Raw genomic sequence first — 24,659 nt, 5'->3', positions numbered from 1 at the left:
TAGCCCCCTAAACAAAATGCAGCCTGCAGATTATTAATGATGTAACTATCATCATTCGACTCTAAACAGCGACACCTTATGTAAGAATTCGAATAATTAATATTGATGAATAATACACCTGCTAAATGAAAATCAGGTGATTCACTACATTAATAAATCTGACATAACTTGATCAGAAATCTAAAAAGGAGAGAAAAAGATTAAGCCATCAATAAAAGTCTTGCAGGTCATAGTGCAATATTTGTTTTTCATTTCATCCTTGCCTGATTAATAGCGCCACTGTGGTCCAGTGGTTAGCACATATAATTATAACACGGCCGACCCGTGTTCGAACCTCATCTGATAAATTATTATTACTTTTTTTCCATTTTTATTGTTAAGACATATATTGTTAGGATTGTTGAAAATTTTAAGTTCTAAAGCAGCTGTTTTCTTGAAAAAAGACGTTACAGTGTTCTTAGAAACTGATTTGGAAATGACCTTATTTTAATAGTCAGTCGTGAACTGAGATGGGCCGGTCTAAGGCTTGAAACCCCAGGGCTGAAAAGGAGTCCCACTCCGGCCCTGAGAGACCCCCTTTTGATTGTGAAGCACTTTGTGTGTATGGCCATATACAATAAATGCACTATATAAATACACATTACCTACTTACATTACTAACAAAAAGATGATGGGTTTGATTCCCAAGAATTACATCTTAAAGCTGCAGTAGGTGAGTGTGTTCAGAAGCATGTGTTGTTGTGCTGGTTGAAAGTCTCTTCACAGTCTAATAGTAATGATTAAAGTAAAAGATCTAAATGTGTTTATATGTATTTTTATATTTGGGTAAGGCATAAAACTAAAAAATGTTCATCTAACTAAATAGAGTCGGACCCACATCTCCCATAATTCTGATAAGTAGCTCAAACTGTCTGTCAGCAAATGCAGATTTGAACGACTGCGCAGACTTTTGTACGCAGCTCCGCCGACCGCTGTTTGTGCATAGACGTGCTGCGCGTTCAAGAGAGAGAAAGAGAGCGTGCGTGATCAGCAAAAGCATGCTGAATCAAAACTTTATAAAACTGAATCAATATTGGAGTTACCTTTGCACGCTGGAGAAAGGATGACACCATGCCTGAATGATTTCTCTCAGACAGGTCATGTTCTGTTTTAGCTTCACGCAAAGCTGATGTAGTGTTAGATGTTGTTATTACAAATGGATTATATCTTCACAGAAGTGTTGTTCAGCCACTAAAATCTTCCAGTAAAAAAGACTATTTTCAGTTTCATAAGGGACCTTTTACAGCATCGATAATGTAGATTTTAATTAGTTTAACTACAAAACACAAGTAAATAGGACTATTCTGCCTAGTCTCTCTCTATATTGTTTACCATGCAACTAAATTTTCGCTCTGAAATAGCATGTCAGTTTGGCTTTGTAATGAGTGTCATTCCTGAACGCCACCGGACAAGCACTAGTCACTTTTAACACATGAGAGAGGGTTCATTTGCTGTCAGCTTTAAGGTGCGCGTGCTCCTGTTCAGGGGGCTTGGTTCTGGACAGCAGGGGAGGGACTGGGATTCAGAGATTTATGCTGAGCTGTTAGCATTATGGAAGATCACCTACTGCACCTTTAACTTATCAAATGTACTCCTTCAATAGGACTTAGATGTGATTTATATAGGCTGACAATTGTATAAATGCAAAATGATTAATTTGCTTTCAATATTGCGCCTGACTGAACTCTGCTTTGACCTTTAGTCTAAATCTAAATCTCCATCTAATCTAAACAGTATAACACCAAGAGGAAAGCAGAATGACAGCAATAAAAATCTATAATTATCCTCATGGATGACTAAGACTAGAACATAACTAAAACATGTTTTGTAACTTGAAATAAACCTCACCTACAAATGACCTACATGTGAAAATAATTACAGAAACATTTCTTAAAGTATACATACAGTGAAGTCAGAATTATTAGCCCTCCTGTATATTTTATTCCCCAATTTCTGTTTCACAGAGAAAGAATTTTTCCAACACATTTCTAATCATAATAGATTTACATTTACATTTAGTCATTTAGCTGACGCTTTTATCCAAAGCAACTTACAAATGAGGACAAGGAAGCAACTTACACAACTAAGAGCAACAATGAATAAGTGCTGTAGGCAAGCTTCAGGTGTGTAAAGGTTTTTTTTTTTGAGTACAGTTAGTGGTAGAACCAGAGAGGCAATTGCAGATTAGGAAGGAAAGTGGAGAGTAAATAGTTGAGTTTTTAGTTGTTTCTTGAAGACAGCGAGTGACTCTGCCGTTCTGATGCAGTTAGGGAGTTCATTCCACCAACTGGGCAGATTGAATGCGAGAGTTCGGGAAAGTGATTTCTTCCCTCTTTGGGATGGAATAACGAGGCGACGTTCATTCACAGAACGCAAGTTTCTGCAGAAGTGAGAGCAGATAAGGAGGAGCAAAGCCAGAAGTTGCTTTGAATTTGATGCGAGCAGCAACTGGCAGCCAGTGCAAACGGATGAGCAGCGGAGTGACATGTGCTCTTTTGGGTTCATTAAAGACCACCCATGCTGATGCGTTCTGAAGCAGCTGAAGAGGTTTGATAGAGTTAGCTGGAAGCCCGGCTAGTAGAGAGTTGCAGTAATTCAGTTTGGAGAGAACAAGAGCTTGAACAAGGAGTTGAGCTGCATGTTCAGATAGGAAGGGTCGGATCTTTCTGATGTTATTGAGTGCGAATCTGCACGATCGAGCAGTTCTAGAAATGTGGTCAGAGAAGTTTAGTTGGTCATCAATCGTTACTCCAAGGCTTTTCACCATTTTGGATGCAGTAATGGTTGCTCCATCCATCTGGATTGAAAAGTTATGGTGTAGAGTCGGGTTGGCAGAAACTACAAGCATTTCCGTTTTTGCGAGGTTCAGCTAAAGATGATGATCTTTTATCCAGTGTGAAATATCCAACAGGCAGGCTGAGATGCGAGCCGGAACCGAGGGATCATCAGGGTGAAAAGAGAGGTATAGCTGGGTATCATCAGCATAGCAGTGGTAGGAGAATCCATGTCTCTGGATGACTGGTCCTAGAAATGAGTTTTAATAACTCATTTCTGATAACTGATTTATTTTCTCTTTGCCATGATGACAGCACATAATATTAGACTAGATCTTCTTCAAGACACTAGTGTTCAGCTTAAAGTGACATTTAAAGGCTTAACTAGGGTATTTAGGGTAAAGTTAGGGTAATTAGGCAAGTCATTGTATAACAGTGGTTTGTTCTGTAGTCAATCCAAAATTAATATTGCTTAAGGGGGCTAATAATATCGACCTTAAAATGGCTTTAAAACTATTTAAAACTGCTTTTATTTTAGCCGAAATAAAGCAAATAAGACTTTCTCTAGAAGAAAAAATATTATAAGAAATTCTGTGAAAAAGTCATTTGGGAAAAAATTGATGCTATACGGACGTGAGTATCCGCAGCTGTATCCCTTCTAGGCTTGACCTAGTGAATGCGCGTGGAGTCTCAGTGCTCAGCGTTTGTTTTCTGTCTGTCAGTCAGCAGGATTATAATCCGCATACAGGGAAAAACCTGCCTCTCGTGTGTCTGTGGTCTGTTCGAATATCATCTGCTTCTCTGCTCGAGTGTTGCAGGAAATGTCACGGCCTCATCACGAATGCTAATGTCCTCCTGTTGCCATGGTAACGAGAATACGGCGTGTGATGTAATGCAGCAGATGGAGTGTGTCCTGAGATGTCCATTTGTTGTTTGTTTGTTTGTTTGTTTGTTTTTATAATTATGGTGGCTTGAAAAGCCAACATACTGTTATCTCACTTAAACTTATTATTATTCTGCTTCTTTCTTCTGAGACTAATTTTAAAGTCTATCTCCTCCTAACCCTTTCAAGCTTCATACCTCAAACTTTCGTCAAACCTTCAAACTGGTCTGACTCGGGTTGCTATATCTTTTCCGACTGATCCGACTTTCGGTTTTCCGAAAAACGACCCGGAAAATTCCCAAAATTCCCATTGACTTAACATTGGGTCAAACTTTGTGACTTCATAACTCTGCATCAGACTGTCCTACAGACTTCTAACTGGGCTCATTTAACTCAGTCTAGCCAGCAGCCAATAACTGATGACCTTTAAACTTACTAGCCACTCCCTAGCAACCACTTTTGGCACCCTAGCAACTGTCCCATAGACTTCCATTGTAAAAGACTGCCATTGACTTAACATTGAGTCAACCTTTGTGAGCTCATAACTCTGCATCAGACTGTCCTACAGACTAGAGTCAGGCCCCATTCAACTCAGTCTAGTCAGCAGCCAATCACTGATGACCTTTAGACTTACTAGCCACTCCCTAGCAACCACTTATGGCACCCTAGCAACTGTCCCGTAGACTTCTATTCAAAAGACTCTCATTGACTTAACATGGGATCAAACTTTGTGAGCTCATAACTCTGCATCAGACTGTCATACAGACTAATGGCTGAGCTCATTTAACTCAGTCTACCAAACTGCCAATAACTGATGAGCTTTTAACTTTCTAGCCACACCCCTAACTACCACATACTGCACCCTAGCAACTGTCCCGTAGACTTCTATTACAAAAGACTCTCATTGACTTAACATGGGATCAAACTTTGTAAGCTCATAACTCTGCATCAGACTGTCATAGAGACTAATGGCTGAGCTCATTTAACTCAGTCTAGCCAGCAGCCAATCACTGATGGCCTTTTAACTTTCTAGCCACACCCCTAACTACCACATACTGCACCCTAGCAACTGTCCTATAGAATGTAATTAGCTGTGCTATCAAATGCTTATAATTCTAACATGCTAATGACATGCCAATCATGCTAGCAACATGCTACTCATATGCTAATCATGCTAATGACATGCTAACTCATACTGGAAACATGCTAATGACATGCTAATTTGTACTAGAATCATGCTAGTAACATGCTAATTCAAACTAGACTCATGTTAATAACTGGCCTACATGCATATCTTTGCATAGCAGTGTCCTATTGACTTGGGGGATGGCTCATCTGACTCAGACAACCAATGAGCATCTCAATATGATAATGAAGCTCACAAGCCACGCCCCCAAATTGATTCCATAGACTTCCATTAAAATAGGCCAAGATGCATATCTTTGCATAGCAGTGTCATAGAGACATGGGGGTTGGTTCATTCGACTAAGACAACCAACCACATTCAAGTTCACTCTGTAACCTCGCCCATAGCAACAAAACAGAGTACCCTAGCAACCATTCATCAACAGCTATATCTCAGCATCAGAACATCGTAGAGACTTGGAGATTGGCTCGTTTGACTCATGCTAGCAAACGGAACTTCCTATATGCTACACATGCTAGCAGTGACTAGCTACATGCTAATATTGACTAGCCCAGTACTGTAACTTGCTAGAAATGCTTACTAAGTATAAATGTTTTATCAATCATGTATGTGAGGCTTGCCTAGTAACCAACCAGGGTACCCTAGCAACTGTCTAGCAACCACCCAAATTACCCTAGCAACCGCCTAGCAACCACCTAGCAACGGCCTAGTAATGCCTTAGTAAGGGCCTAGCGACCACTCAGGACACCCTAGCAACCGCCTAGCAACGCCTTAGCAACCACTCAGAATACCTTAGCAACCACCTAGCAACACCTTAGCAACCACCTAGCAACCACTTGGGACACCTTAGCAACCGCCTAGCAACACCTTAGCAACCACCTAGCAACCACTCAGAACACCCTAGCAACTGCCTAGCAACGCCTTAGCAACCACCTAGCAACCACTCAGGACACCCTAGCAACCACCTAGCAACACCTTAGCAACCACCTAGCAACCACTCAAGACACCCTAGCAACCACCTAGCAACGCCTTAGTAACCACTCAGAACACCCTAGCAACCATCTAGCAACTACTTAGGACACCTTAGCAACCACCTAGCAACACCTTAGCAACCACCTAGCAACCACTCAGAACACCCTAGCAACCGCCTAGCAACACCTTAGCAACTACCTAGCAACCACTTAGGACACCCTAGCAACCCCCTAGCAACACCTTAGCAACCACCTAGCAACCACTTAGGACACCCTAGCAACCGCCTAGCAACACCTTAGCAACCACCTAGCAACACCTTAGCAACCACCTAGCAACCACTCAGGACACCTTAGCAACCACCTAGCAACACCTTAGCAACCACCTAGCAACCACTCAGAACACCCTAGCAACCGCCTAGAAACACCTTAGCAACCACCTAGCAACCACTCAGGACACCCTAGCAACCACCTAGCAACACCTTAGCAACCACTCAGAATACCCTAGCAACCACCTAGCAACCACTTAGGACACCTTAGCAACCACCTAGCAACACCTTAGCAACCACTCAGAACACCCTAGCAACCGCCTAGCAACACCTTAGCAACCACCTAGCAACCACTCAGAATACCCTAGTGACCACCTTGCAACACCTTAGTAACCACTTAGCAACTAGTCAGAACACCTTAGCAACTGCCTAGCACCACCTTAGCAACCACCTAGCAACCACTCAAAACACCCTAGCAACCGTCTAGCAACACCCTAGCAACCACCTAGCAACTACTCAGACCACCTTAGCAACTGCCTTGCACCACCTTAGCAACCACCTAGCAACCACTTAAAACACCCTAGCAACCGCCTAGTAAAATGCTAATTCATGCTAGAATCATGCTAACAACATGCTAATTCATGCTAGAATCATGCTAGTAACATGCTAATTTATGCTAGATTTATGCTAACAACATGCTAATTCATGCTAGAATCATGCTAGTAACATGCTAATTCATGCTAGAATCATGCTAACAACATGCTAATTCATGTAAGAATCATGCTACTAACATGCTAATTCATGCTAGAATTATCCTAGTAGCATGCTAATTCATGCTAGAATCATGCTAGTAACATGCTAATTCAACCACTTCAAACTTTCAGATTCGGCTTTTCAAGCCACCATAAAGTTTGTCCTCAAACTTTAATATCTAGTTGAATATTGACATCACATTCAATATAGCGTCAGAACATCGGCCTACAAACTATTACAAATGATACAGATCATTTCACAGAAATACTTTGAAGAATGTACAAACTTCGCTGACTCTCTCTGGACTATATGCCTAGCTTTAATCTCACAATTTTCTTGATTTAATTGTTTTTTTTTTGTATTTATTTTTTTTGTTTAGTTTAGTTTGTTTACAGGGTCAATGCACATTAATAAACATTACTGTAAAATGTGCCAGAATTAGCCAAGAATGGCTATTTTTCATCCGTAGACCCCTTACAGAATGTTAAAAAGTCACACCTAAAATAGAAGCACAACATTGAACATTAAACTGGCTTGGGACCAAGTGGTTAAACAATAAGTGATGTGAGAAATGATCATGGAGTGATAACAGATTAGGGCAGCCTCACATGACTCTAAAATGAATCTAAAATTTGCTAAACTGAATCTGACCCGGTTACAAACCTTTTTAACCTGAGACTGAAATGATAGTTTTGAATCTATTAAAACTCCAAGATACTTGTACTCCGATACAACTCGTAATCTTTCCCCTGATACAAATACATCTGGTACTACACTTACTCTACCATTCTTAGAAAAGTACATACACACGGTTTTAGAGATGTTCAACTGTAAGCAGCATTGATCTAACCAGGCTGAAAGATGAACCAGTGATTCTGTGAGTTTGTCTGTAACTTGTAACACACTACTACCATGAATAAATATAAGTGTCATCCGCATACATTTGTATGTTATTGTTAATACACACAGATGGAAGATTGTTGATATATAAAGTAAAAAGTAAGGGGCCCAAAACAGTGGCGTAGCGCAAAATGCGGAGGCCCCCCTGCAGGGATCGCTGAAGGGGCCCCCTGATGAGTGGGGGGGGGGGGGGGTACATCATACGTCAATTTGCATATCACTGACGTCATCACGTTCATTTGTTTGTTTCACAGCCTATGGCTAATAAAGGGGTATTTATAATTGCACTACACTTTATATAAGCATGTTTATTTAACTAAATGTACAGTATGTCATTATAGATGTGTAGTGAATGTGCAGTAATCTCTCATATGTAATAAACTCAGACAAGTTCAGGAACTGTCACTAAAATATCTGTGATTGTGAACAAGAAAAGGATAAACGGCCCAATTAAATTGTTAAAATAAAGGAGAAGTAGATTGGTTTGACTGTACAAGGGAAATACCTTCACACTGCCTGTGCTAAATCATTTGTCGTCGGTACGCAGAGGGGTGATCTGCTCTCGGGCTGCAGGTGGAAGAGGCTGCTGTACGAGGACTGACTGGGCCAGCTGTCAGTGCTGTGAGGCGGGGGAGGGGCCGGCGGCATCACACGCAGCTCGTTGAGAAGAGTAGGGACGGTACAGTATGGACAAATGACAGTCTAAAAAAAATCTCCAATAACACACAAAAAAGTCGCCAGATTTGTCGCTAGGGGGGTCTGAAAAGTCGCTAAATCTAGTGACAAAGTCGCTAAGTTGGCAACATTGGCGGCAAGCAATCAGAATGAAGTAGTCCACCGCTTGAGAGGTGTTCAGAGAACACAGACCTGTGAACTTTGGTTCCGACCACAGTTGTTCCCAAGAGTTTGATTATTGCGGTTGCCGGATTTTCAATTATTGAAAATCGCGACGACGCGGGGCCCCCTAATCACGCGGGGTAGAGGTCTGCAGGACCCGACCAGATTTCTGCGGCGCGGGAATAAATTTCCGAATAAATTGCGGGAGCGGTCGGTAACGGGTTTAATATGGGACGGGAGCAGGCTGTCTAGCAATATCGCGGATATTGCTATGCGAATGAGAGAGAGAGAGAGAGAGAGAGCTTTGCCTGTGTGTCTGCTTGGTGCTTATGTGTGTGTTAGTGCGTGCGCGTGTATGAGAGAGAGAGAGAGAGAGAGAGAGCTTTGCCTGTGTGTCTGCTTGATGCTTATGTGTGTGTTAGTGCGCGCGCGTGTATGAGAGAGAGAGAGCTTTGTCAGTGTGTGTGTGCTTGGTGCTGTGTGTGTGTGTGTTTATACAGACAGCTTGGCTGTCTGGACTATATAGCTGGGTGATTTTCGGTTTTGTTCTTCCCTGCTCTTTAGCGGGATCGGGCGCGGCGGGTAAAAAACAGGGCGGGTCGGGCAGCAGGACAACAACTTCTTAATATAAGCGGGAGCGGTCGGGTTCGGGCTAAAACCTGGCGGGTGCGGGCAGGAGCAGGATTCAAAATTTAGTCCCACGCAGATCTCTAACACGGGGCCCTCCCGCAGTGCGTGCCCTGCGGGCCCGTCCGCTACGCCACTGGCCCAAAATAGATCCTTGTGGAACACCTGTGGATATACCTAGAGGGGCAGATTTGTAATTCTGTATATTAACACACTGTGTGCGACCAGACAAGTAAGATTCCATCCATTTTAAAGTTTGTGGTGAGAAGTTAAAACCAACTAATTCGGACTAACTAATTAATATTTCATATTATACAATATCTAAATGTGTGTTCTGCAGGTTGGAATAACAGGAGTGTTAGTAATTATTGACAGAAAGAATTTGCAGTTTTGAATGAACAATCCTTTATGAAAACTGAGGGAGCACAAATTCTTTCTGAGGGGGCAATACCCCCTTTTGTCCTCCCGCAGTGCCAGGCCTGAAGGGGTGGATCTTTCGAAGCACCCAAACCCCCCCTGGCTACAGGCCTGGGTTCATTTATTTCATATTCTGGTGTTAAGTGCAGTACTGTACTCTGAGGAAGAAGCTAAAATGATTTTCTGTGGTAACTGACATCATGTCACTGATTTAAGTGTTGGTGGTTTATATAAGTGCACTATATAGATCCAGTAAAGCAAGCGTGTGCTTGAGATGATGCTCCTTTGTGAGCTGCTTTAAATTGAAACATCTAACGAATGCCTTCAAAGCACTTTTCTGAAGATTTAAAGCAGTGAACTATCTTATTGTGAAAGTCTTGAATTTATAAATGGAATAATTGAACTCTGATGGGGTTGAGCATGGTGTAAATGATCAGATATTTCCAATGTTAGTCTACTATGATCATAATTATTCAGCTACATATAGATCAAGGTCCATTTATATGATCTTCATTCATTCATTCATTTTCTTTTCGGCTTAGTCTCTTAATTAATAGACAGGTTGCCACAGCAGAATGATATGCCATATAATCCAGCCAATGTTTTACGCAGCAGATGCCCCTCCAGCTGCAACCCAACACTGGGAAAAGACATGACCTTAACTATGAGAAGTCTAAAAAAACATATTCACCATCTATATAATCGAACATATTCTCTCTAAAAATTGCAGTGTTTTGTTTAATTTTCAATAAGATTCAGTTACACATTTCAGAATCACCAAAATGTAAACAGCGCCCTCTAGTGGATTATTCATCTGAAACGTACAACAAAACAAAAACCAAGCAAAGTATTTTATAATTAGCAAAAATGTAGACCGCACCCCTCTAGTTTGTTTGTCACCTGAAGCGTTCACAAAACCCAGATGTTTCTAAAAATTATTTTTTTTTTTTTTGTAATACTCATTTGTTTTTTATTATTAATGCAAGAATGATACATACAAAACAATGCCAAAGGTATACAGAAAATGAAAATTATTTAAAAATTATATTGATACAAAAACTCAACAGGTAAAACAAAATAAAACAACAGAAAAAGATAATAATAATAAAAAAATTATTTTTATTATTATTATAATAACTAATTATAATAACAATAATAATAATAATAATAATAATAATAATAATAAATAATGCAAGGCCAACTCACAAAAACTTAAAAGTGTCAAACAAATACACGCTTTTAACAGCTTTTTTGTCTGAACTCTCCTTAATGGTATTTTTATAAATATTTAGTTATTTAAGTACCTCTTAAAACCGGTTTCTGATTGCTAAATTTACATTGATGGATGTTTCTAAAAAAATAGACAGTGCCTTTTCTGAGTTTGTCATCTGAAACGTACAGCATAATCTACATTAAGTAACGTATTTCAGACTTACAGAAATGTAAACAGTGTCCTCTACAGTATTTGTCATCTAAAACTTTCAACACAACACTCTAAATATTTCTTATTTGCAAGATATAAACAGCGCCCTCTAGTGGATTCTAGTGAAATTAAGAAAATAAAGTAAAACATAACCTAGGTATAATGAATATCAGATTTGCAAAAATATAGACAGCGACTTCTAGAAAATTGTCATCTAAAACGTACAACAAAGCATACCCTAAGAAACATATTTTACACTCACAAAAATGTAAACAGTGCCCTCTTGTGGATTTGTCATCTAAAACCTACAACAAACCACACACTGAGATACATTTCAATTTGCACCAATATAGACAGCACCCTCTAGTGGACTAGACTGAAACATACAACAAAACATACCCTAAGTAACATGTTTCTTAGTTGCCATCTGAAACATACAGCGAAACGTAAAATTTATTTCAGACCTGAAAAATGTTGACAGCGCCCTCTAGTGGATTTTTCATCTAAAACCTACCACAAAACATACCCTAAGTAACGCATTTCAGACTCACAAAATGTTAACAGTGGCCTTTAGTAGATTTGTCATCTGAAACATGCAACACAATTATACAACCATAAGCAAAATTTAAACAGCGCCCTCCAGTGGATTTGTCATCTAAAGCATACAAATGTACCCCAAATAACATATTTCAGATTTGCAAAAATTGTAAGCAGCACCCTCTTGTGGATTTGTCATCTAAAACTGTCAACAAAACACACCCTGAGAAACATTTCGATTTGCAACAAACATAGACAATGCCCTCTAGTGGATTAGTCATCTGAAACGTACAACAAAACATAGAGCATCATATTTTACAATTGTTAAAAATGTAGACAACACTCTCTAGTTTGTCACCTGAAGCGTCCAAAAAGCACATTCCAAGGGCATCGTATTTTGTTTCAGCACCCTTTAGTGAATTTGTCATCTGAAATGTACAATAAAACATAACCTCAGTAACGCATTTCAGAATCGCAAAAATGTAAACAGCGCCCTCTAGTGGATTAGTCATCTGAAAAGTACAACCAAACAAAAATCGAGCAAAGTATTTTACAATTGGCAAAAATGTAGACTGCACCTCTCTAGTTTATTTGTCACCTGAAGGGTACACAAAACATTCCCAGATGTTTCTCAAAATGTATGAGTTTTTATGAGTTTGTCATCTGAAACGTACAGCATAATCTACCCTAAATAACGTATTTCAGACTTCCAAAAATGTAAACAGTGTCCTCTACAGCATTTGTCATTTAAAACATTCGACACAACACTCTAAATAACAAATTTCTTATTTGAAAGATATAAACAGCGCCCTCTAGTGGATTTTTTATCTGAAAAATAAAGTGAAACAACCTATGTAATGTATATAAGATTTGCAAAAATATAGACAGCGACTTCTAGAAGATTATCATCTAAAACGTACAACAAAGCATATCCTAAGTAACATATTTCACACTCACAAAAATGTAAACAGTGCCCTCTTGTGGATTTGTCATCTAAAACCTACAACAAAACACACACTGAGATACATTTCAATTTGCACCAATATAGACAGCACCCTCTAGTGGATTAGTCTTCTGAAACAAACAACAAAATATACCCTAAGTAACATGTTTCTTAGTTGCAAAATGTAAACAGCACCCTCTAATGGATTTGCCATCTGAAACACATAGTGAAACGTAAGATTTATTTTAGACTCGCAAGAATGTAGACAGCGCCCTCTAGTGGATTTGTCATCTGAAACATACAACAAAACATACACTAACATATTTATTATTAGTAAAATTAAACCAGTGGATTTGTCATCTAAAGCATACAAAACATACCCCAAATAACTTATTTCAGATTTGCCAACATTGTAAACAGCACCCTCTAGTGGATTTGTCATCTAAAACCGTCAACAAAACACACCCTGAGAAACATTTCGATTTGCAACAAGCGTAGACAGCACCCTAGTCATCTAAAACGTACAACAAAACATAAATAGAGCATCATATTTTACAATTCCCAAAAATGTAGACAGCTCTCTCTAGTTTATTTGTCACCTGAAGCGTCAAAAAAAAAAGATTCCAAGATTTTGTTTTAGCACCCTTTAGTGAATTTGTCATCTGAAATGTACAATAAAACATAACCTAATAAACGTATTTCAGATTCGCAAAGATGTAGACAGTGCTCTCTTGAGGATCTGAAGCATTGAACGAAATGTACACTAAATAACATATATCAGACTCACAAGTCCCTCTAGTGAATTTGTCATCTGAAGCTTTTAACAAAAAACACACCTTAAGAAACATTTCAATTTGCAACAAAATGTAGACAGCACCCTCTAGTGGATTTCTCATCTGAAACGTACAACAAAACATACCCTAAGTAACATATTGTGTAAAGCGCTTAATTGCCCAGAGAAGCACTACATAAATGTAAGAAATTATTACTGTTATTATTATATTTCTTAGTTGCAAAATATAAACAGCACCCTCTAGTAGATTTGTCATCTGAAACCTAGGTAATGTAATGCAGACTAGACAGCATCTTTTTGGGGATTTTTCATTTAAAACCTACAGCAAAACACACCCTAGGTAAAATTTCAATTTGCGAAAAATGAACACAGCGCCCTCTAGTGGATTTATCGTTGGAAACATACAACAAAACATACACTAATAACATATTTCAGACTTTTAAAAAATGCAGACAGCACTCTCTAGTGGATTTGTCATCTGAAACGTACAACAAAACACATCTTAAGTTACTCAATTTAGAGTCACAAAAATGTAAACAGGACCCTCTAGTGGAGGTGTCATCTGAAACCTTCAACAAAGCACATTCTAAGTAACATTTCAAATTAGCCAAAAGTTAACAGCGCCCTCTAGTGGATTTATCGTCTGAAACATACAACAAAACATACCCTAAGTTACATATTTATTATTAGCTAAATTTAAACAGCGTCCTCCGGTGGATTTGTCATCTACATACCCAAGTAAAATATTTCAGATTCGTCAAAATTGTAAACAGAGCCTTCTAGCGTATTTGATATATAAAACCTACAACAAAGCACACCCTAAGTAACATTTCAATTTGCAAATATTTAGGACAGTGCCCTCTAATGGGTTTGTCATCCGAAACGTAACATAACAAAAATGGAGCAACATATTGTACAAATAGCAAAAATGTAGACTGCACCTTCCAGTTTACTTGGATGCATTGCAGTTTATTTAGATTCATTCATTCATTTCTTTTCGGCTCAGTCCCTTTATCAGGGATCATTTATCAGGGGTCGCCACAGCATAATGAACCGCCAACTTATCCAGCATATGTTTCATGCAGCGGATGCCCTTCCACCCACAACCCATCACTGGGAAACACCCATACACATTCAATCACACACATACACTACAGCCAAATTTAGCTTACCCAATTCACCTATAGCACATGTCTATAGGACTTGTGGGGGAAACCGGAGCACCCGGAGGAAATGAATGTTGTTCATTTTTGTTTTGATGCATTTGGTGTTTATTTTGATGCATTTGGTGTTTATTTCGATGCATTTGGTGTTTATTTTGATGCATTTGTGTTTATTTTGATACAATTTGGTGTTTATTTTGATGCATTTGGTGTTTATTTGGATGCATTTGGCGTTTATTTGGATGCATTTGGTGTTTATCTAGGTACATTTGGTGTTTATTTTTGATGCATCTGGTGTTTATTTTGATGCATTTTGGTGTTTATTTTGGTGCATCTGGTGTTTATTTTGGTGCATTTGGTGTTTATTTTTGTGCATTTGGTTTTTGATTGGACGCATTTGGTGTTTATTTTGATGCATTTGGTGTTATCTGCCTCTTACCTCACAAGGTGTTTATTTCAAGGTGTTTGTATGTCTCTTATTTTGCATTGTTTATTTTGTTGCATTTGGTTTTTATTTAGATGCATTTGTCTTTGTCTTACCTTGCAATGTGCTTATTTTGGTGCATTTGTCTGTCTCTTACCTCACAAGAAGTTTGTTTTGATGGATTTGTCTCTTACTTTGCAACATGTTTGTTTTGATGCATTTGGTGTTTATCATAATGCATTTATTGTGTATTTTGATGTATTTGGGGTTTATTATTATGTATTTGGTGTTTATTTTTATGCACTTGGTGTTTATTTTGGTGCATTTGGTGTTTATAATAATGCATTAGCTGTTTATTTTGATGCATTCTGTGTTTATTTTGATGCATTTGGTTTTTAGTTTGATGCATTTGCTGTTTATTTTGATGCATTCTGTGTTTATTTTGATGCATTTGGTGCTATCTGTCTTGTCACATCGCAAGTTGTTTATTTTGGTGTGTTTGTATGTCTCTTTGCAGTGTTTATTTTGATGTATTTGGTGTTTATTTAGATGCATTTGTCTGTCTCTACTTTGCAAAGTGTTTATTTTGGTGCATTTGTTTGTCTCTTACCTTGCAGTGATTATTTTGATGCATTTGGTGTTTATTTTGATGTATTTGATGCTGTCTGTCTCTTTTTTTCTTTGCGAGGAATTTATTTTGATGCATTCAGTGTTTATTCGGATGTATTTGGTGTTTATTGTGCATGGTGCATTTAGTGCTGTCTATCTCTTGACTCAAAATGTATTTATTTGGATGCATTTGGTCGTGTACTGCGTGTGTTTGTCTCCTACCTGGCAGTCGTACAGCAGGTGCAGCTGGTCGTCGATCCACTCCTCGATGTCCAGTCTCCTCTGCAGGTCCTTACGGTTGTATTTGACCGTGAGTTTGCCCAGTTTGCGTTGGGCAGGCTCCTCCTCTTTGGTCTGAAACATCACTCTGGACTGAGTGCCCGGCTCCAGCTCCGGCTCCGACGCCATGCCTGCCACAACAGTCTGTCTTTCTCTCTGTCTGTCTCACACACACTCTCACACACACACACAGGGTCCTTCAGCTGGAGTCCTGCTGCGATTGCTCCTCTCTCTCTTTACTGCAGTGTGTTTTAAATCATGATCGTCTTGTTTGTGTCTCGCAGCCTCCTGTAGTGCCTGTCTTCTGTCTGCGCTCCAAATGAACATTGACTCTCTCCCTCCCTCCCTTCCTCGCTCGCTCTTGCTCTATCTCTCTCTCTCTCTTTCTCTTGCACTCTCTCTCTCTCTCTGACGCTCTCAATTCTTTGAGCTTAATTCATTCTAATGGCATGTCAAATTGGTGTATATAGTAAAATAAAAAATAGCAATAATGAAAACAAATAATGATTATATATATAATATATATCATAAAAATTAGAACAATGATATATATAAAATAAAATAATAAACAATTAAAAATCTCTCAGATTGAAAAAAAAATTGTCTCAGATTAATTCATTTTATTGGCATGATATAAATGCATATTGTCAAAATGTTGTACATAGCAGAAAAAATGCAATAATAAATAAATAAATAAATAAATAAAAATTATTTTATAAAAAATTATAACAATGCTATTAATTATTGCTATTAACAATGCTATTAATTATTATGGCATGACCTGGGTGCATATTGTCAAAATGTTGTACATAGAATAAGAAAATAGCAATAATAATAATAATAAATAATGTTAATAAAAAATCATAACTGATATATTTTTTATAAAATAAAATAATAATAAAGAAAAAAAAGTTCTTAATTCTCTCAGAATAATTCACTTTATTGACATGACATAGATGCATATTGTCAAAATGTTGTACATCTGAATAAAAACGGCAATATTAATCATAATAATCAGAAACAATCAGAAATTAAATAAATGCATGCACAGTTAGGAAAATAACTAATATAATGTTTTAAAAATAAGTTAAATAAGTTAATAAATATAGAACATACAAATATCTTCTTATATGAATAGCTTTTTAAAGTGAGAAACTCTTTCTCTCTGTGTGTGTGTGTGTGTGTGTGTGTGTGTGTGTGTGTGTGTGTGTGTGTGTGTGTGTGTGTGTGTGTGTGTGTGTCTGCTTTGTTTATAGGGCAGTAATGAAGACATGTTGTCGGAGTGTGTGCTCTGTGTTTATGTGTGTCCTCAGGAGGAACATAGTTCAACTCAAGACTGATAACATGCGGTAAGATCAGTGTCAGAGGACAAAACACTATTGCTGTAATGTGCAGTGGCAGACATTTCTAAATTAGGCACAAATATGTTTATTTACAAAAAAAATGCTGTGATCATTTCAGCACATATTCGGGTCACATAAGGACAAACCCAATTTACACGTTCTGTTCACATAATATATGAACATGTAATATCCGTACTGTGTATATTTTTGTGCAAATAAATATATGCATGACTAAATTGTATAAAATTCTTGTTCATATTTTTATACAAATAGTTACACTCACCGGCCACTTTATTAGGTACACCTGTTCAACTGCTCGTTAACGCACATTTCTAATCAGCCAATCACATGGCAGCAACTCAATGCATTTAGGCTTGTAGACATGGTCAAGACGATCTGCTGCAGTATAAAACGAGAATCAGAATGGGGAAGAAAGGGAATTTAAGTGACTTTTAACGTGGCATGGTTGTTAGTGCCAGATGGGCTGCTCTGTATTTCAGAAACTGCTGATCTACTGGGATTTTCACGCACAACCATCTCTAGGGTTTACAGAGAATGGTTTGAAAAAGAGGAAATATCCAGTGAGCGGCAGTTCTGTGGGCTCAAATGCCTTGTTGATGCCAGAGGAGAATGGCCAGACTGGTTCCAGCTGAAAGAGAGCCAACAGTAACTCAAATAAGCACTCGTTACAGCCGAGGTCTGCAGAAGAGCATCTCTGAACACACAACACGTCCAACCTTGAGGCGGATAGGCTACAGCAGCAGAAGAGCACACCGGGTGCGGCTCCTGTCAGCTAAGAACAGGAAACTGAGGCTACAATTCACACAGACTCACCAAAACTGGACAATAGAAGATTGGAGAAACGTTGCTGCTCTGATGAGTCTCCATTTCTGCTGACACATTCAGATGCTAGGCTCACAATTTGACATCAACAGCATGAAAGCATGGATCCATCCTGCCTTGTATCAACAGTTCAGGCTGGTGGTGGTGGTGTAATGGTGTGGGGGAGATTTTCTTGGCACACTTTAGGCCCATTAGTACCAACACTACTTCCAGCAGGATAACGCACCATGTCATAAAGCTCAATCATCTCAGACTGGTTTCTTGGACATGACAATGAGTTCACTGTACTCAAATGGCCTCCACAGTCAGCAGATCTTAATCCAATAGAGCACCTTTGGGATGTGGTGGAACGGGAGATTGGCATCATGGATGTGAAGCTGACAAATCTGCAGCAACTGTGTGATGCTATCATGTCAATATAGAGCAAAATCTCTGAGGAATATTTCCAGTAGCTTGTTGAATCTCTGCCATGAAGGATTAAAGCAGTTCTGAAGTCAAAAGGGGTCCAACCCGCTACTAGTAAGGTGTACCTAATAAAGTGGCCGGTGAGTGTATATGTAAAATACAAATTAGAAATTATAATCAAAATATGTGTTAGTATATTTCTTTTGTATATTTTAGTATTGCATGTATAGTATGTGTGTGTATTTTACATTAATAAATAATTATACACAGTACACGGATATAATATGAATACATATATATATAAACTATATATATATATATATATATATATATATATATATATATACATATATATATATATATATATATATATATATATATATATATATATATATATATATATATATATATATATATATATATATATATATATATATATATATATATATATATATATATATATATATATATATATATATATATATATATATTATATATAGGTGTGGGTGAAAGTTACTAAGACATTGTGATTGCTAAGGTGTTGTTGTGTGGTCTTTAAGATATGTTGCTATGTGGATTCTTTGAGGTTACTGTTGTTATTGTTATCCTTGGGTTTTGTGCCGGGTTGCTAAGCTGTAAAATATATAGGTACATAGATAAAAATGTTCATAGATTTATAATAAAACAGTTGTCAATTTTTATGTGTGTTTTACACCAATATTAGACATCAATTTGGTGTCATTTGTCATTGTTTTTTATGTGTTTTTGTGAAGTTATACAGAGCAGCAGATAATAACTTGACTTCTAGTTGATGATGTGTAAAAGTGTCTGAAGGTGGATTCCTCTGCTGAATCATCTGTTGATCTGCATCAATCATCACCAATACTGCAGAAGACCTACTGGAACCAGCATGGAGCAAAGATTCTCACAGAAATCAGTCAAGTTTGGTGAAGGAGAAATCATGGTTTGGGGTTCATTCAGTATGGGGGCGTGCGAGAGATCTGCAGAGTGGATGATCAACATCAACAGCCTGAGGTATCAAGACATTTGTGCTGCCCATTACATTACAAACCACAGCAGAGGGACGATTCTCCAGCAGGATAGCGCTCCTCATACTTCAGCCTCCACATCAAAGCTCCTGAAAGCAGAGAAGGTCAAGCTGCTCACCAGACATGAACATTATTGAGCATGTCTGGTGTAAGATGAAGGAGGCGTTGAAGATGAATCCAAAGGATCTTGATGAACTCTGGAAGTCCTGCTGAACTCTTTCTTCTTCATTCCAGATGACTTTATTAATCAGTGATTTGAGTCATGTCAGAGATGTATGGATGCAGTCCTCCAAGCTCATGATGGAGTCAGACACAATATTCATTCTGTCTCCACTGCAGCAGGACTTTATATTCTATACTGGACATTATTTCTGTTCAGTGATGAGACTTTAGTCTGAGCAGAGTCAGACCTTACTGTCCTAATCAAATCAGTCAACATCAAGACATGATCAGATTTTATTGTGCTCAAATAAGCATCATCTAGAGGCCTTTGCCTTTCATATAAGACACTTCTGATACCAAATGATCAACTAGAAGACAAATTATTAGTTGCTCCTAAAACTTGGATAGGCCACAAGACTTTGGTCAGTTTTTTGTTGCTGTTATTCTGGTGGTCAAAGGGGCATCAATGTGTGGATGTCAAATGGAGGTCAAGGTTTTGACACAAAAATGATTTGTGTTTTTGATGTGTTTTCGATGTCGTTTTGATATCAAGGTGTCCACTGCATGGCTAGTGCACAGTGGATCTATTGAAGCACAGCTCTTTTGCTCAGACACTTTGCCCCATTATCACATTGTCAGAGGTAATGGTGCTTTCATTACCAGTGGTATCCTGTGCCAGGAGGAAATGGAGAGTAATGGATGTGACTTTGCCCTGTTTCGATTCAACAGGGATCAGCAAAGAGCCATATATGTCAAAATCATCCTCTGATACGTCAGTTGTCACTTAGAGTTGCCGGACAGATCATAAAGTTTCCATTTACTGCTACCGAACGCATTTTCCCGTAAGGCTGAGAGAGAAAAACACGTTGTGCAGGTTACAATCACACATTTCCAAGATATTGATACAATGATCCATTCATTAATCTCATATCAACAGATAAGCTGCAGATATCAAGGAAAAGAAAAATAGGAATTTAACAATGTTTTCCCACTTTAAGCCAAATGTTAAATTACCTGACTTTTCCCCTACACTAGTGTTTATTTTGATGCATTCAGTTTTTTATTTTGACGCATTTGGTGTTTATTTTGATGCATTTGGTGTTTATTTTTATGCATTTAGTTTTTATTTTAATACATTTTTGTTATTTATTTTATGCATTTTGTGTTTATTTTGATGCATTAGGTTTTTATTTTGATGCATTCTGTGTTTATTTTGATGCATTCTGTGTTTGATTTGATGCATTTGGTGTTTATTTTGATGCATTTGGTGTTTATTTTGATTCATTTGGTGTTTATTTTGATGCATTTTGTGTTTATTTTTATGCATTCTGTGTTTATTTTGATGCATTTGGTGTTTATTTTGATAAATTCTGTGTTTATTTTGATGCATTCTGTGTTTATTTTGATACATTCTGTTTTTATTTTAATGCATTTTGTGTTTATTTTCATGCATTCTGTGTTTATTTTGATGCATTTGGTGTTTATTTTTATGCATTTGGTTTTCATTTTAAAGCATTCTGTGTTTATTTTGATCAATTCGGTGTTTATTTTGATGCATTTGGTGTTTATTTTGATGCATTTGGTGTTTATTCTGATGCATTTGATTTTTATTTTTATGCATTGTTTTTATTTTAATGCATTTGGTGTTTATTTTGATGCATTCTGTTTGTTTTGATGCATTCTGTGTTTATTTTTGTGTATTCTGTGTTTATTTTGATGCATTCTGTATTTATTTTAATGCATTCTGTTTATTTTGATGCATTCTGTATTTATTTTAATGGATTCTGTGTTTATTTTGATGCATTCTGTGTTTATTTTGATGCATTTGGTGTTTATTTTGATGCATTTGGTTTTATTTTGATTCATTTGGTGTTTATTTTTATGCATTTTGTGTTTATTTTGATGCATTCTGTTTGTTTTGATGCATTCTGTGTTTATTTTGATGCATTCTGTATTTATTTTAATGCATTCTGTGTTTATTTTAGTGCATTCTGTGTTCATTTTGATGTATTTTGTGTTTATTTTGATGCATTCTGTGTTTATTTTGATGCATTCTGTGTTTATTTTGATGCATTTGGTTTTATTTTGATGCATTCTGTTTGTTTTGATGCATTCTGTGTTTATTTTAATGCATTTGGTATTTATTTTGATGCATTTGGTATTTATTTTGATGCATTTTGTGTTTATTTTGATGCATTTGGTATTTATTTTGATGCATTTTGTGTTTATTTTGATGCATTTGGTGTTTATTTTGATACATTCTGTGTTTATTTTGATGCATTTGGTATTTATTTTGATGCATTTTGTGTTTATTTTGATGCATTTGGTATTTATTTTGATGCATTCTGTGTTTGTTTTGATGCATTTGGTGTTTATTTTGATGCATTCTGTGTTTATTTCGATGCATTTGGTTTTTATTTTGATGCATTCTGTGTTTGTTTTGATGCATTTGGTGATCCATGATTGAACTATATATGAGTGAGATCATGTAAGGTCTTGTCTTTATCTTGTGTCTGAATCAAGTATGACAGAAGCGTGGTCACCTGTGTCTAGCGGAGCAGATTAAATATATGTTCACCTGTCAGAAACATGCATTAGACATCAACCATGTCATTTATAGCTGCCATTATCAGCCGTGTGACTGATAAGGCCTGAAACTAAATGGATGCAGCTTAATAAATGATGAATGACGAGGCGCAGCAATGCAGCCGTCTGTAATGGTTTGGATAGACCAAGCGGCAACCTCCCACTCTCCCTCGGTGAGCAAATAAGTAACTTAAACTGCAATTCATGGAAATTCCGCTAGTCCTGGCTCCATATGGAGCAGATTTCTATTGAGCTCACTGTCAAAATGACCGACTTTACAGCAGAATAAAGATGTTTACAGCCTGGTACAAAGAACGATTTTGGTGCATATAGCTAATATTACCCTTCATGACAACTGTGAGGGGGTGAATATATTTAATACTCATCTGTTTCATTTTAACTGAGTTATATTAAGTCTGCATAATTAAGGGCGGAGCCACTTAAGTGACAGCTAGAACTTGCTGGTCTCGGGATTGCTGCTGATTTGCTGCTGAACTGGGTATGTATATCATATTTTTGTGTGTTCCTAATTAAAAAGAGCAGAAACCACAATTCTTGAGGTTTTCTTTAGGACAACTTAATTGTTTTATGTTCATTACACTTACAAGTTAACTTAATTTCTTTATGTTGTGTCGACACAAATCCCTTGAGTGGAACCAAACATTTTTCACAAAATCAAAATTACTCGCCCTCCTATGAATTTTATTCTGTTGTTTCATATTTCCCAAATGATGTTGAACAGATTCAGGAGTTTTTCACAGTATTTCCTATAATATTTTTTCTCCTGGAGAAAGTCTTATTTGTTTTATTTCGGCAAGAATAAAAGCATTTTTTTTATTTTTTTAATCACCATTTTAAGGTCAATATATTAGCCCTTTTAAGCAATATTTGTTTTGGATTGTCTCTAGAACAAACCCCGGTTAAACAATGACTTGCCTAATTACCCTAACTTTACCCTAATTACCCTAGTTAAGCCTTTAAATGTCACTTTAAGCTGAATACTAGTGTCTTAAAGAATATCTAGTCTAATATTATATGCTGTCATCTTAATTAGAAAAGAAATCAGTTATTAAAAATATTTTGTTTAGAAATCAAATATTTTTATTTTATTATATATATAATATTTATATTTTATAAATCAAAAATTAAAAAAAATTTACATCAAACAGAAATTTGGGAGAGATATACTTGGGGGCTAATAATTAAGACTTTAACTTTATATTGAATTATTGACTATCAGCAAATGTCCATGTTTAGACCACACAAAAACATGACATCCCAGAAACATATTTCTGGTCCCCGCAGCGCATCAAACATTGCGTCAGGCTGTCCACACAGAATTCTGGGGTGTATTCCCATGTCAAAGTGTACAAAGGGAGAGCATCGGCTATTCCAAAGATCAGATTTCGATAAAAACAATGGCCGCCTCTTTCCTCTTTTGTTTTGTCAGGCCATATCAGTCAAGTGCAGCTTCGCCGCTTCTCCGTCTGTTACAAACTCTGAATTATTAAGCATCACGGCAGCTCATCTTTCACAGCCAACAAATTCATTCATCCAAGCCAAGACTCGAAAAATAGGGCCAGCCGATGAGAGAAGGCACATGTCTGCTTAAAAATAAACAACAAGGAATCGCATACATTGAAAATCAGCAGCTCCTTCTCCTTATTTACAATGGGTTTTTGATTTTATGCATGCGTTGGGTTGGAAAAGATTTGGTTTGCAGTAAAATAAAAACCAAAAGAGTTTCAGAAAGTCTGGAGTATTTTAAGTAGATTCATTCATTCATTTTCCTTCGGCTTAGTCCCTTATTTATCAGGGGTCACCACAGTGGAATGAACCGTTAACCATTCCAGCATTCCACTCTCACATTCACACACACACTCACATACACTACGGCCAATTCAGTTGATCAATTCCCCTATAGTGTATGTGTTTGGACTGTGGGGGAAACTGGAGCACCCGGTGGAAACCCACGCCAACACGGGGAGAACATGCAAACTCCACACAGAAACACCAACTGACCCACCCGAGGCTCAAACCAGCGGCCTTCTTGCTGTGAGGCGATCATGACACCCACTGCGCCACTGTGATGCCCTTAAGTTGATACATATATATTAATAATGTTTATATTGTTTATATTATTAATAATAATGTTTATATAATAATAATATACATAACTAATAATAGTAATAATATAATAACATATATATATCGCCTCACAGCAAGAAGGTCACTGGTTCGAGCCCCGGCTTGGTCAGTTGGCATTTCTGTGTGGAGTTTGCATGTTCTCCCTGCGTTCGCTTGGGTTTCCACTAATTTGGGTGTATTTAACAAAACAATTAGGTATCCTCAGAAATTGCAAGAATTGGGTTGTTTCAGCTCATTTCAAATAAGTAACTTGAACAAGCAGCAAAAATCCTTATTTTTAGTGTTTGTATAAATTCTTTTTATATTTATTTCATTAATACTTTATTGTACTTATTTAT

At 37.4% G+C, this 24,659-nt stretch overlaps 1 protein-coding gene across 1 annotated transcript in view; it reads right to left on the bottom strand.

The window, feature by feature from the left end:
• Positions 1–16,080, bottom strand: part of ppp1r14d (protein phosphatase 1 regulatory inhibitor subunit 14D) — a 37,359-nt gene extending 21,279 nt beyond the window's left edge. Inside the window, exon 1 of the mRNA NM_001089505.1 lies at positions 15,729–16,080. Coding sequence (NP_001082974.1) covers positions 15,729–15,914 — 186 coding nt within the window. The 5' untranslated portion in view covers positions 15,915–16,080. The remainder of the gene's footprint in view (positions 1–15,728) is intronic.
• Positions 16,081–24,659: the final 8,579 nt, after the last annotated feature.

Source organism: Danio rerio, chromosome 17 (assembly GCF_052040795.2).
Source record: "Danio rerio strain M-AB ecotype USA chromosome 17, GRCz13ab, whole genome shotgun sequence".
Taxonomy (NCBI): domain Eukaryota; kingdom Metazoa; phylum Chordata; class Actinopteri; order Cypriniformes; family Danionidae; genus Danio; species Danio rerio.
This window is presented reverse-complemented; position numbering and strand designations above follow the sequence as displayed.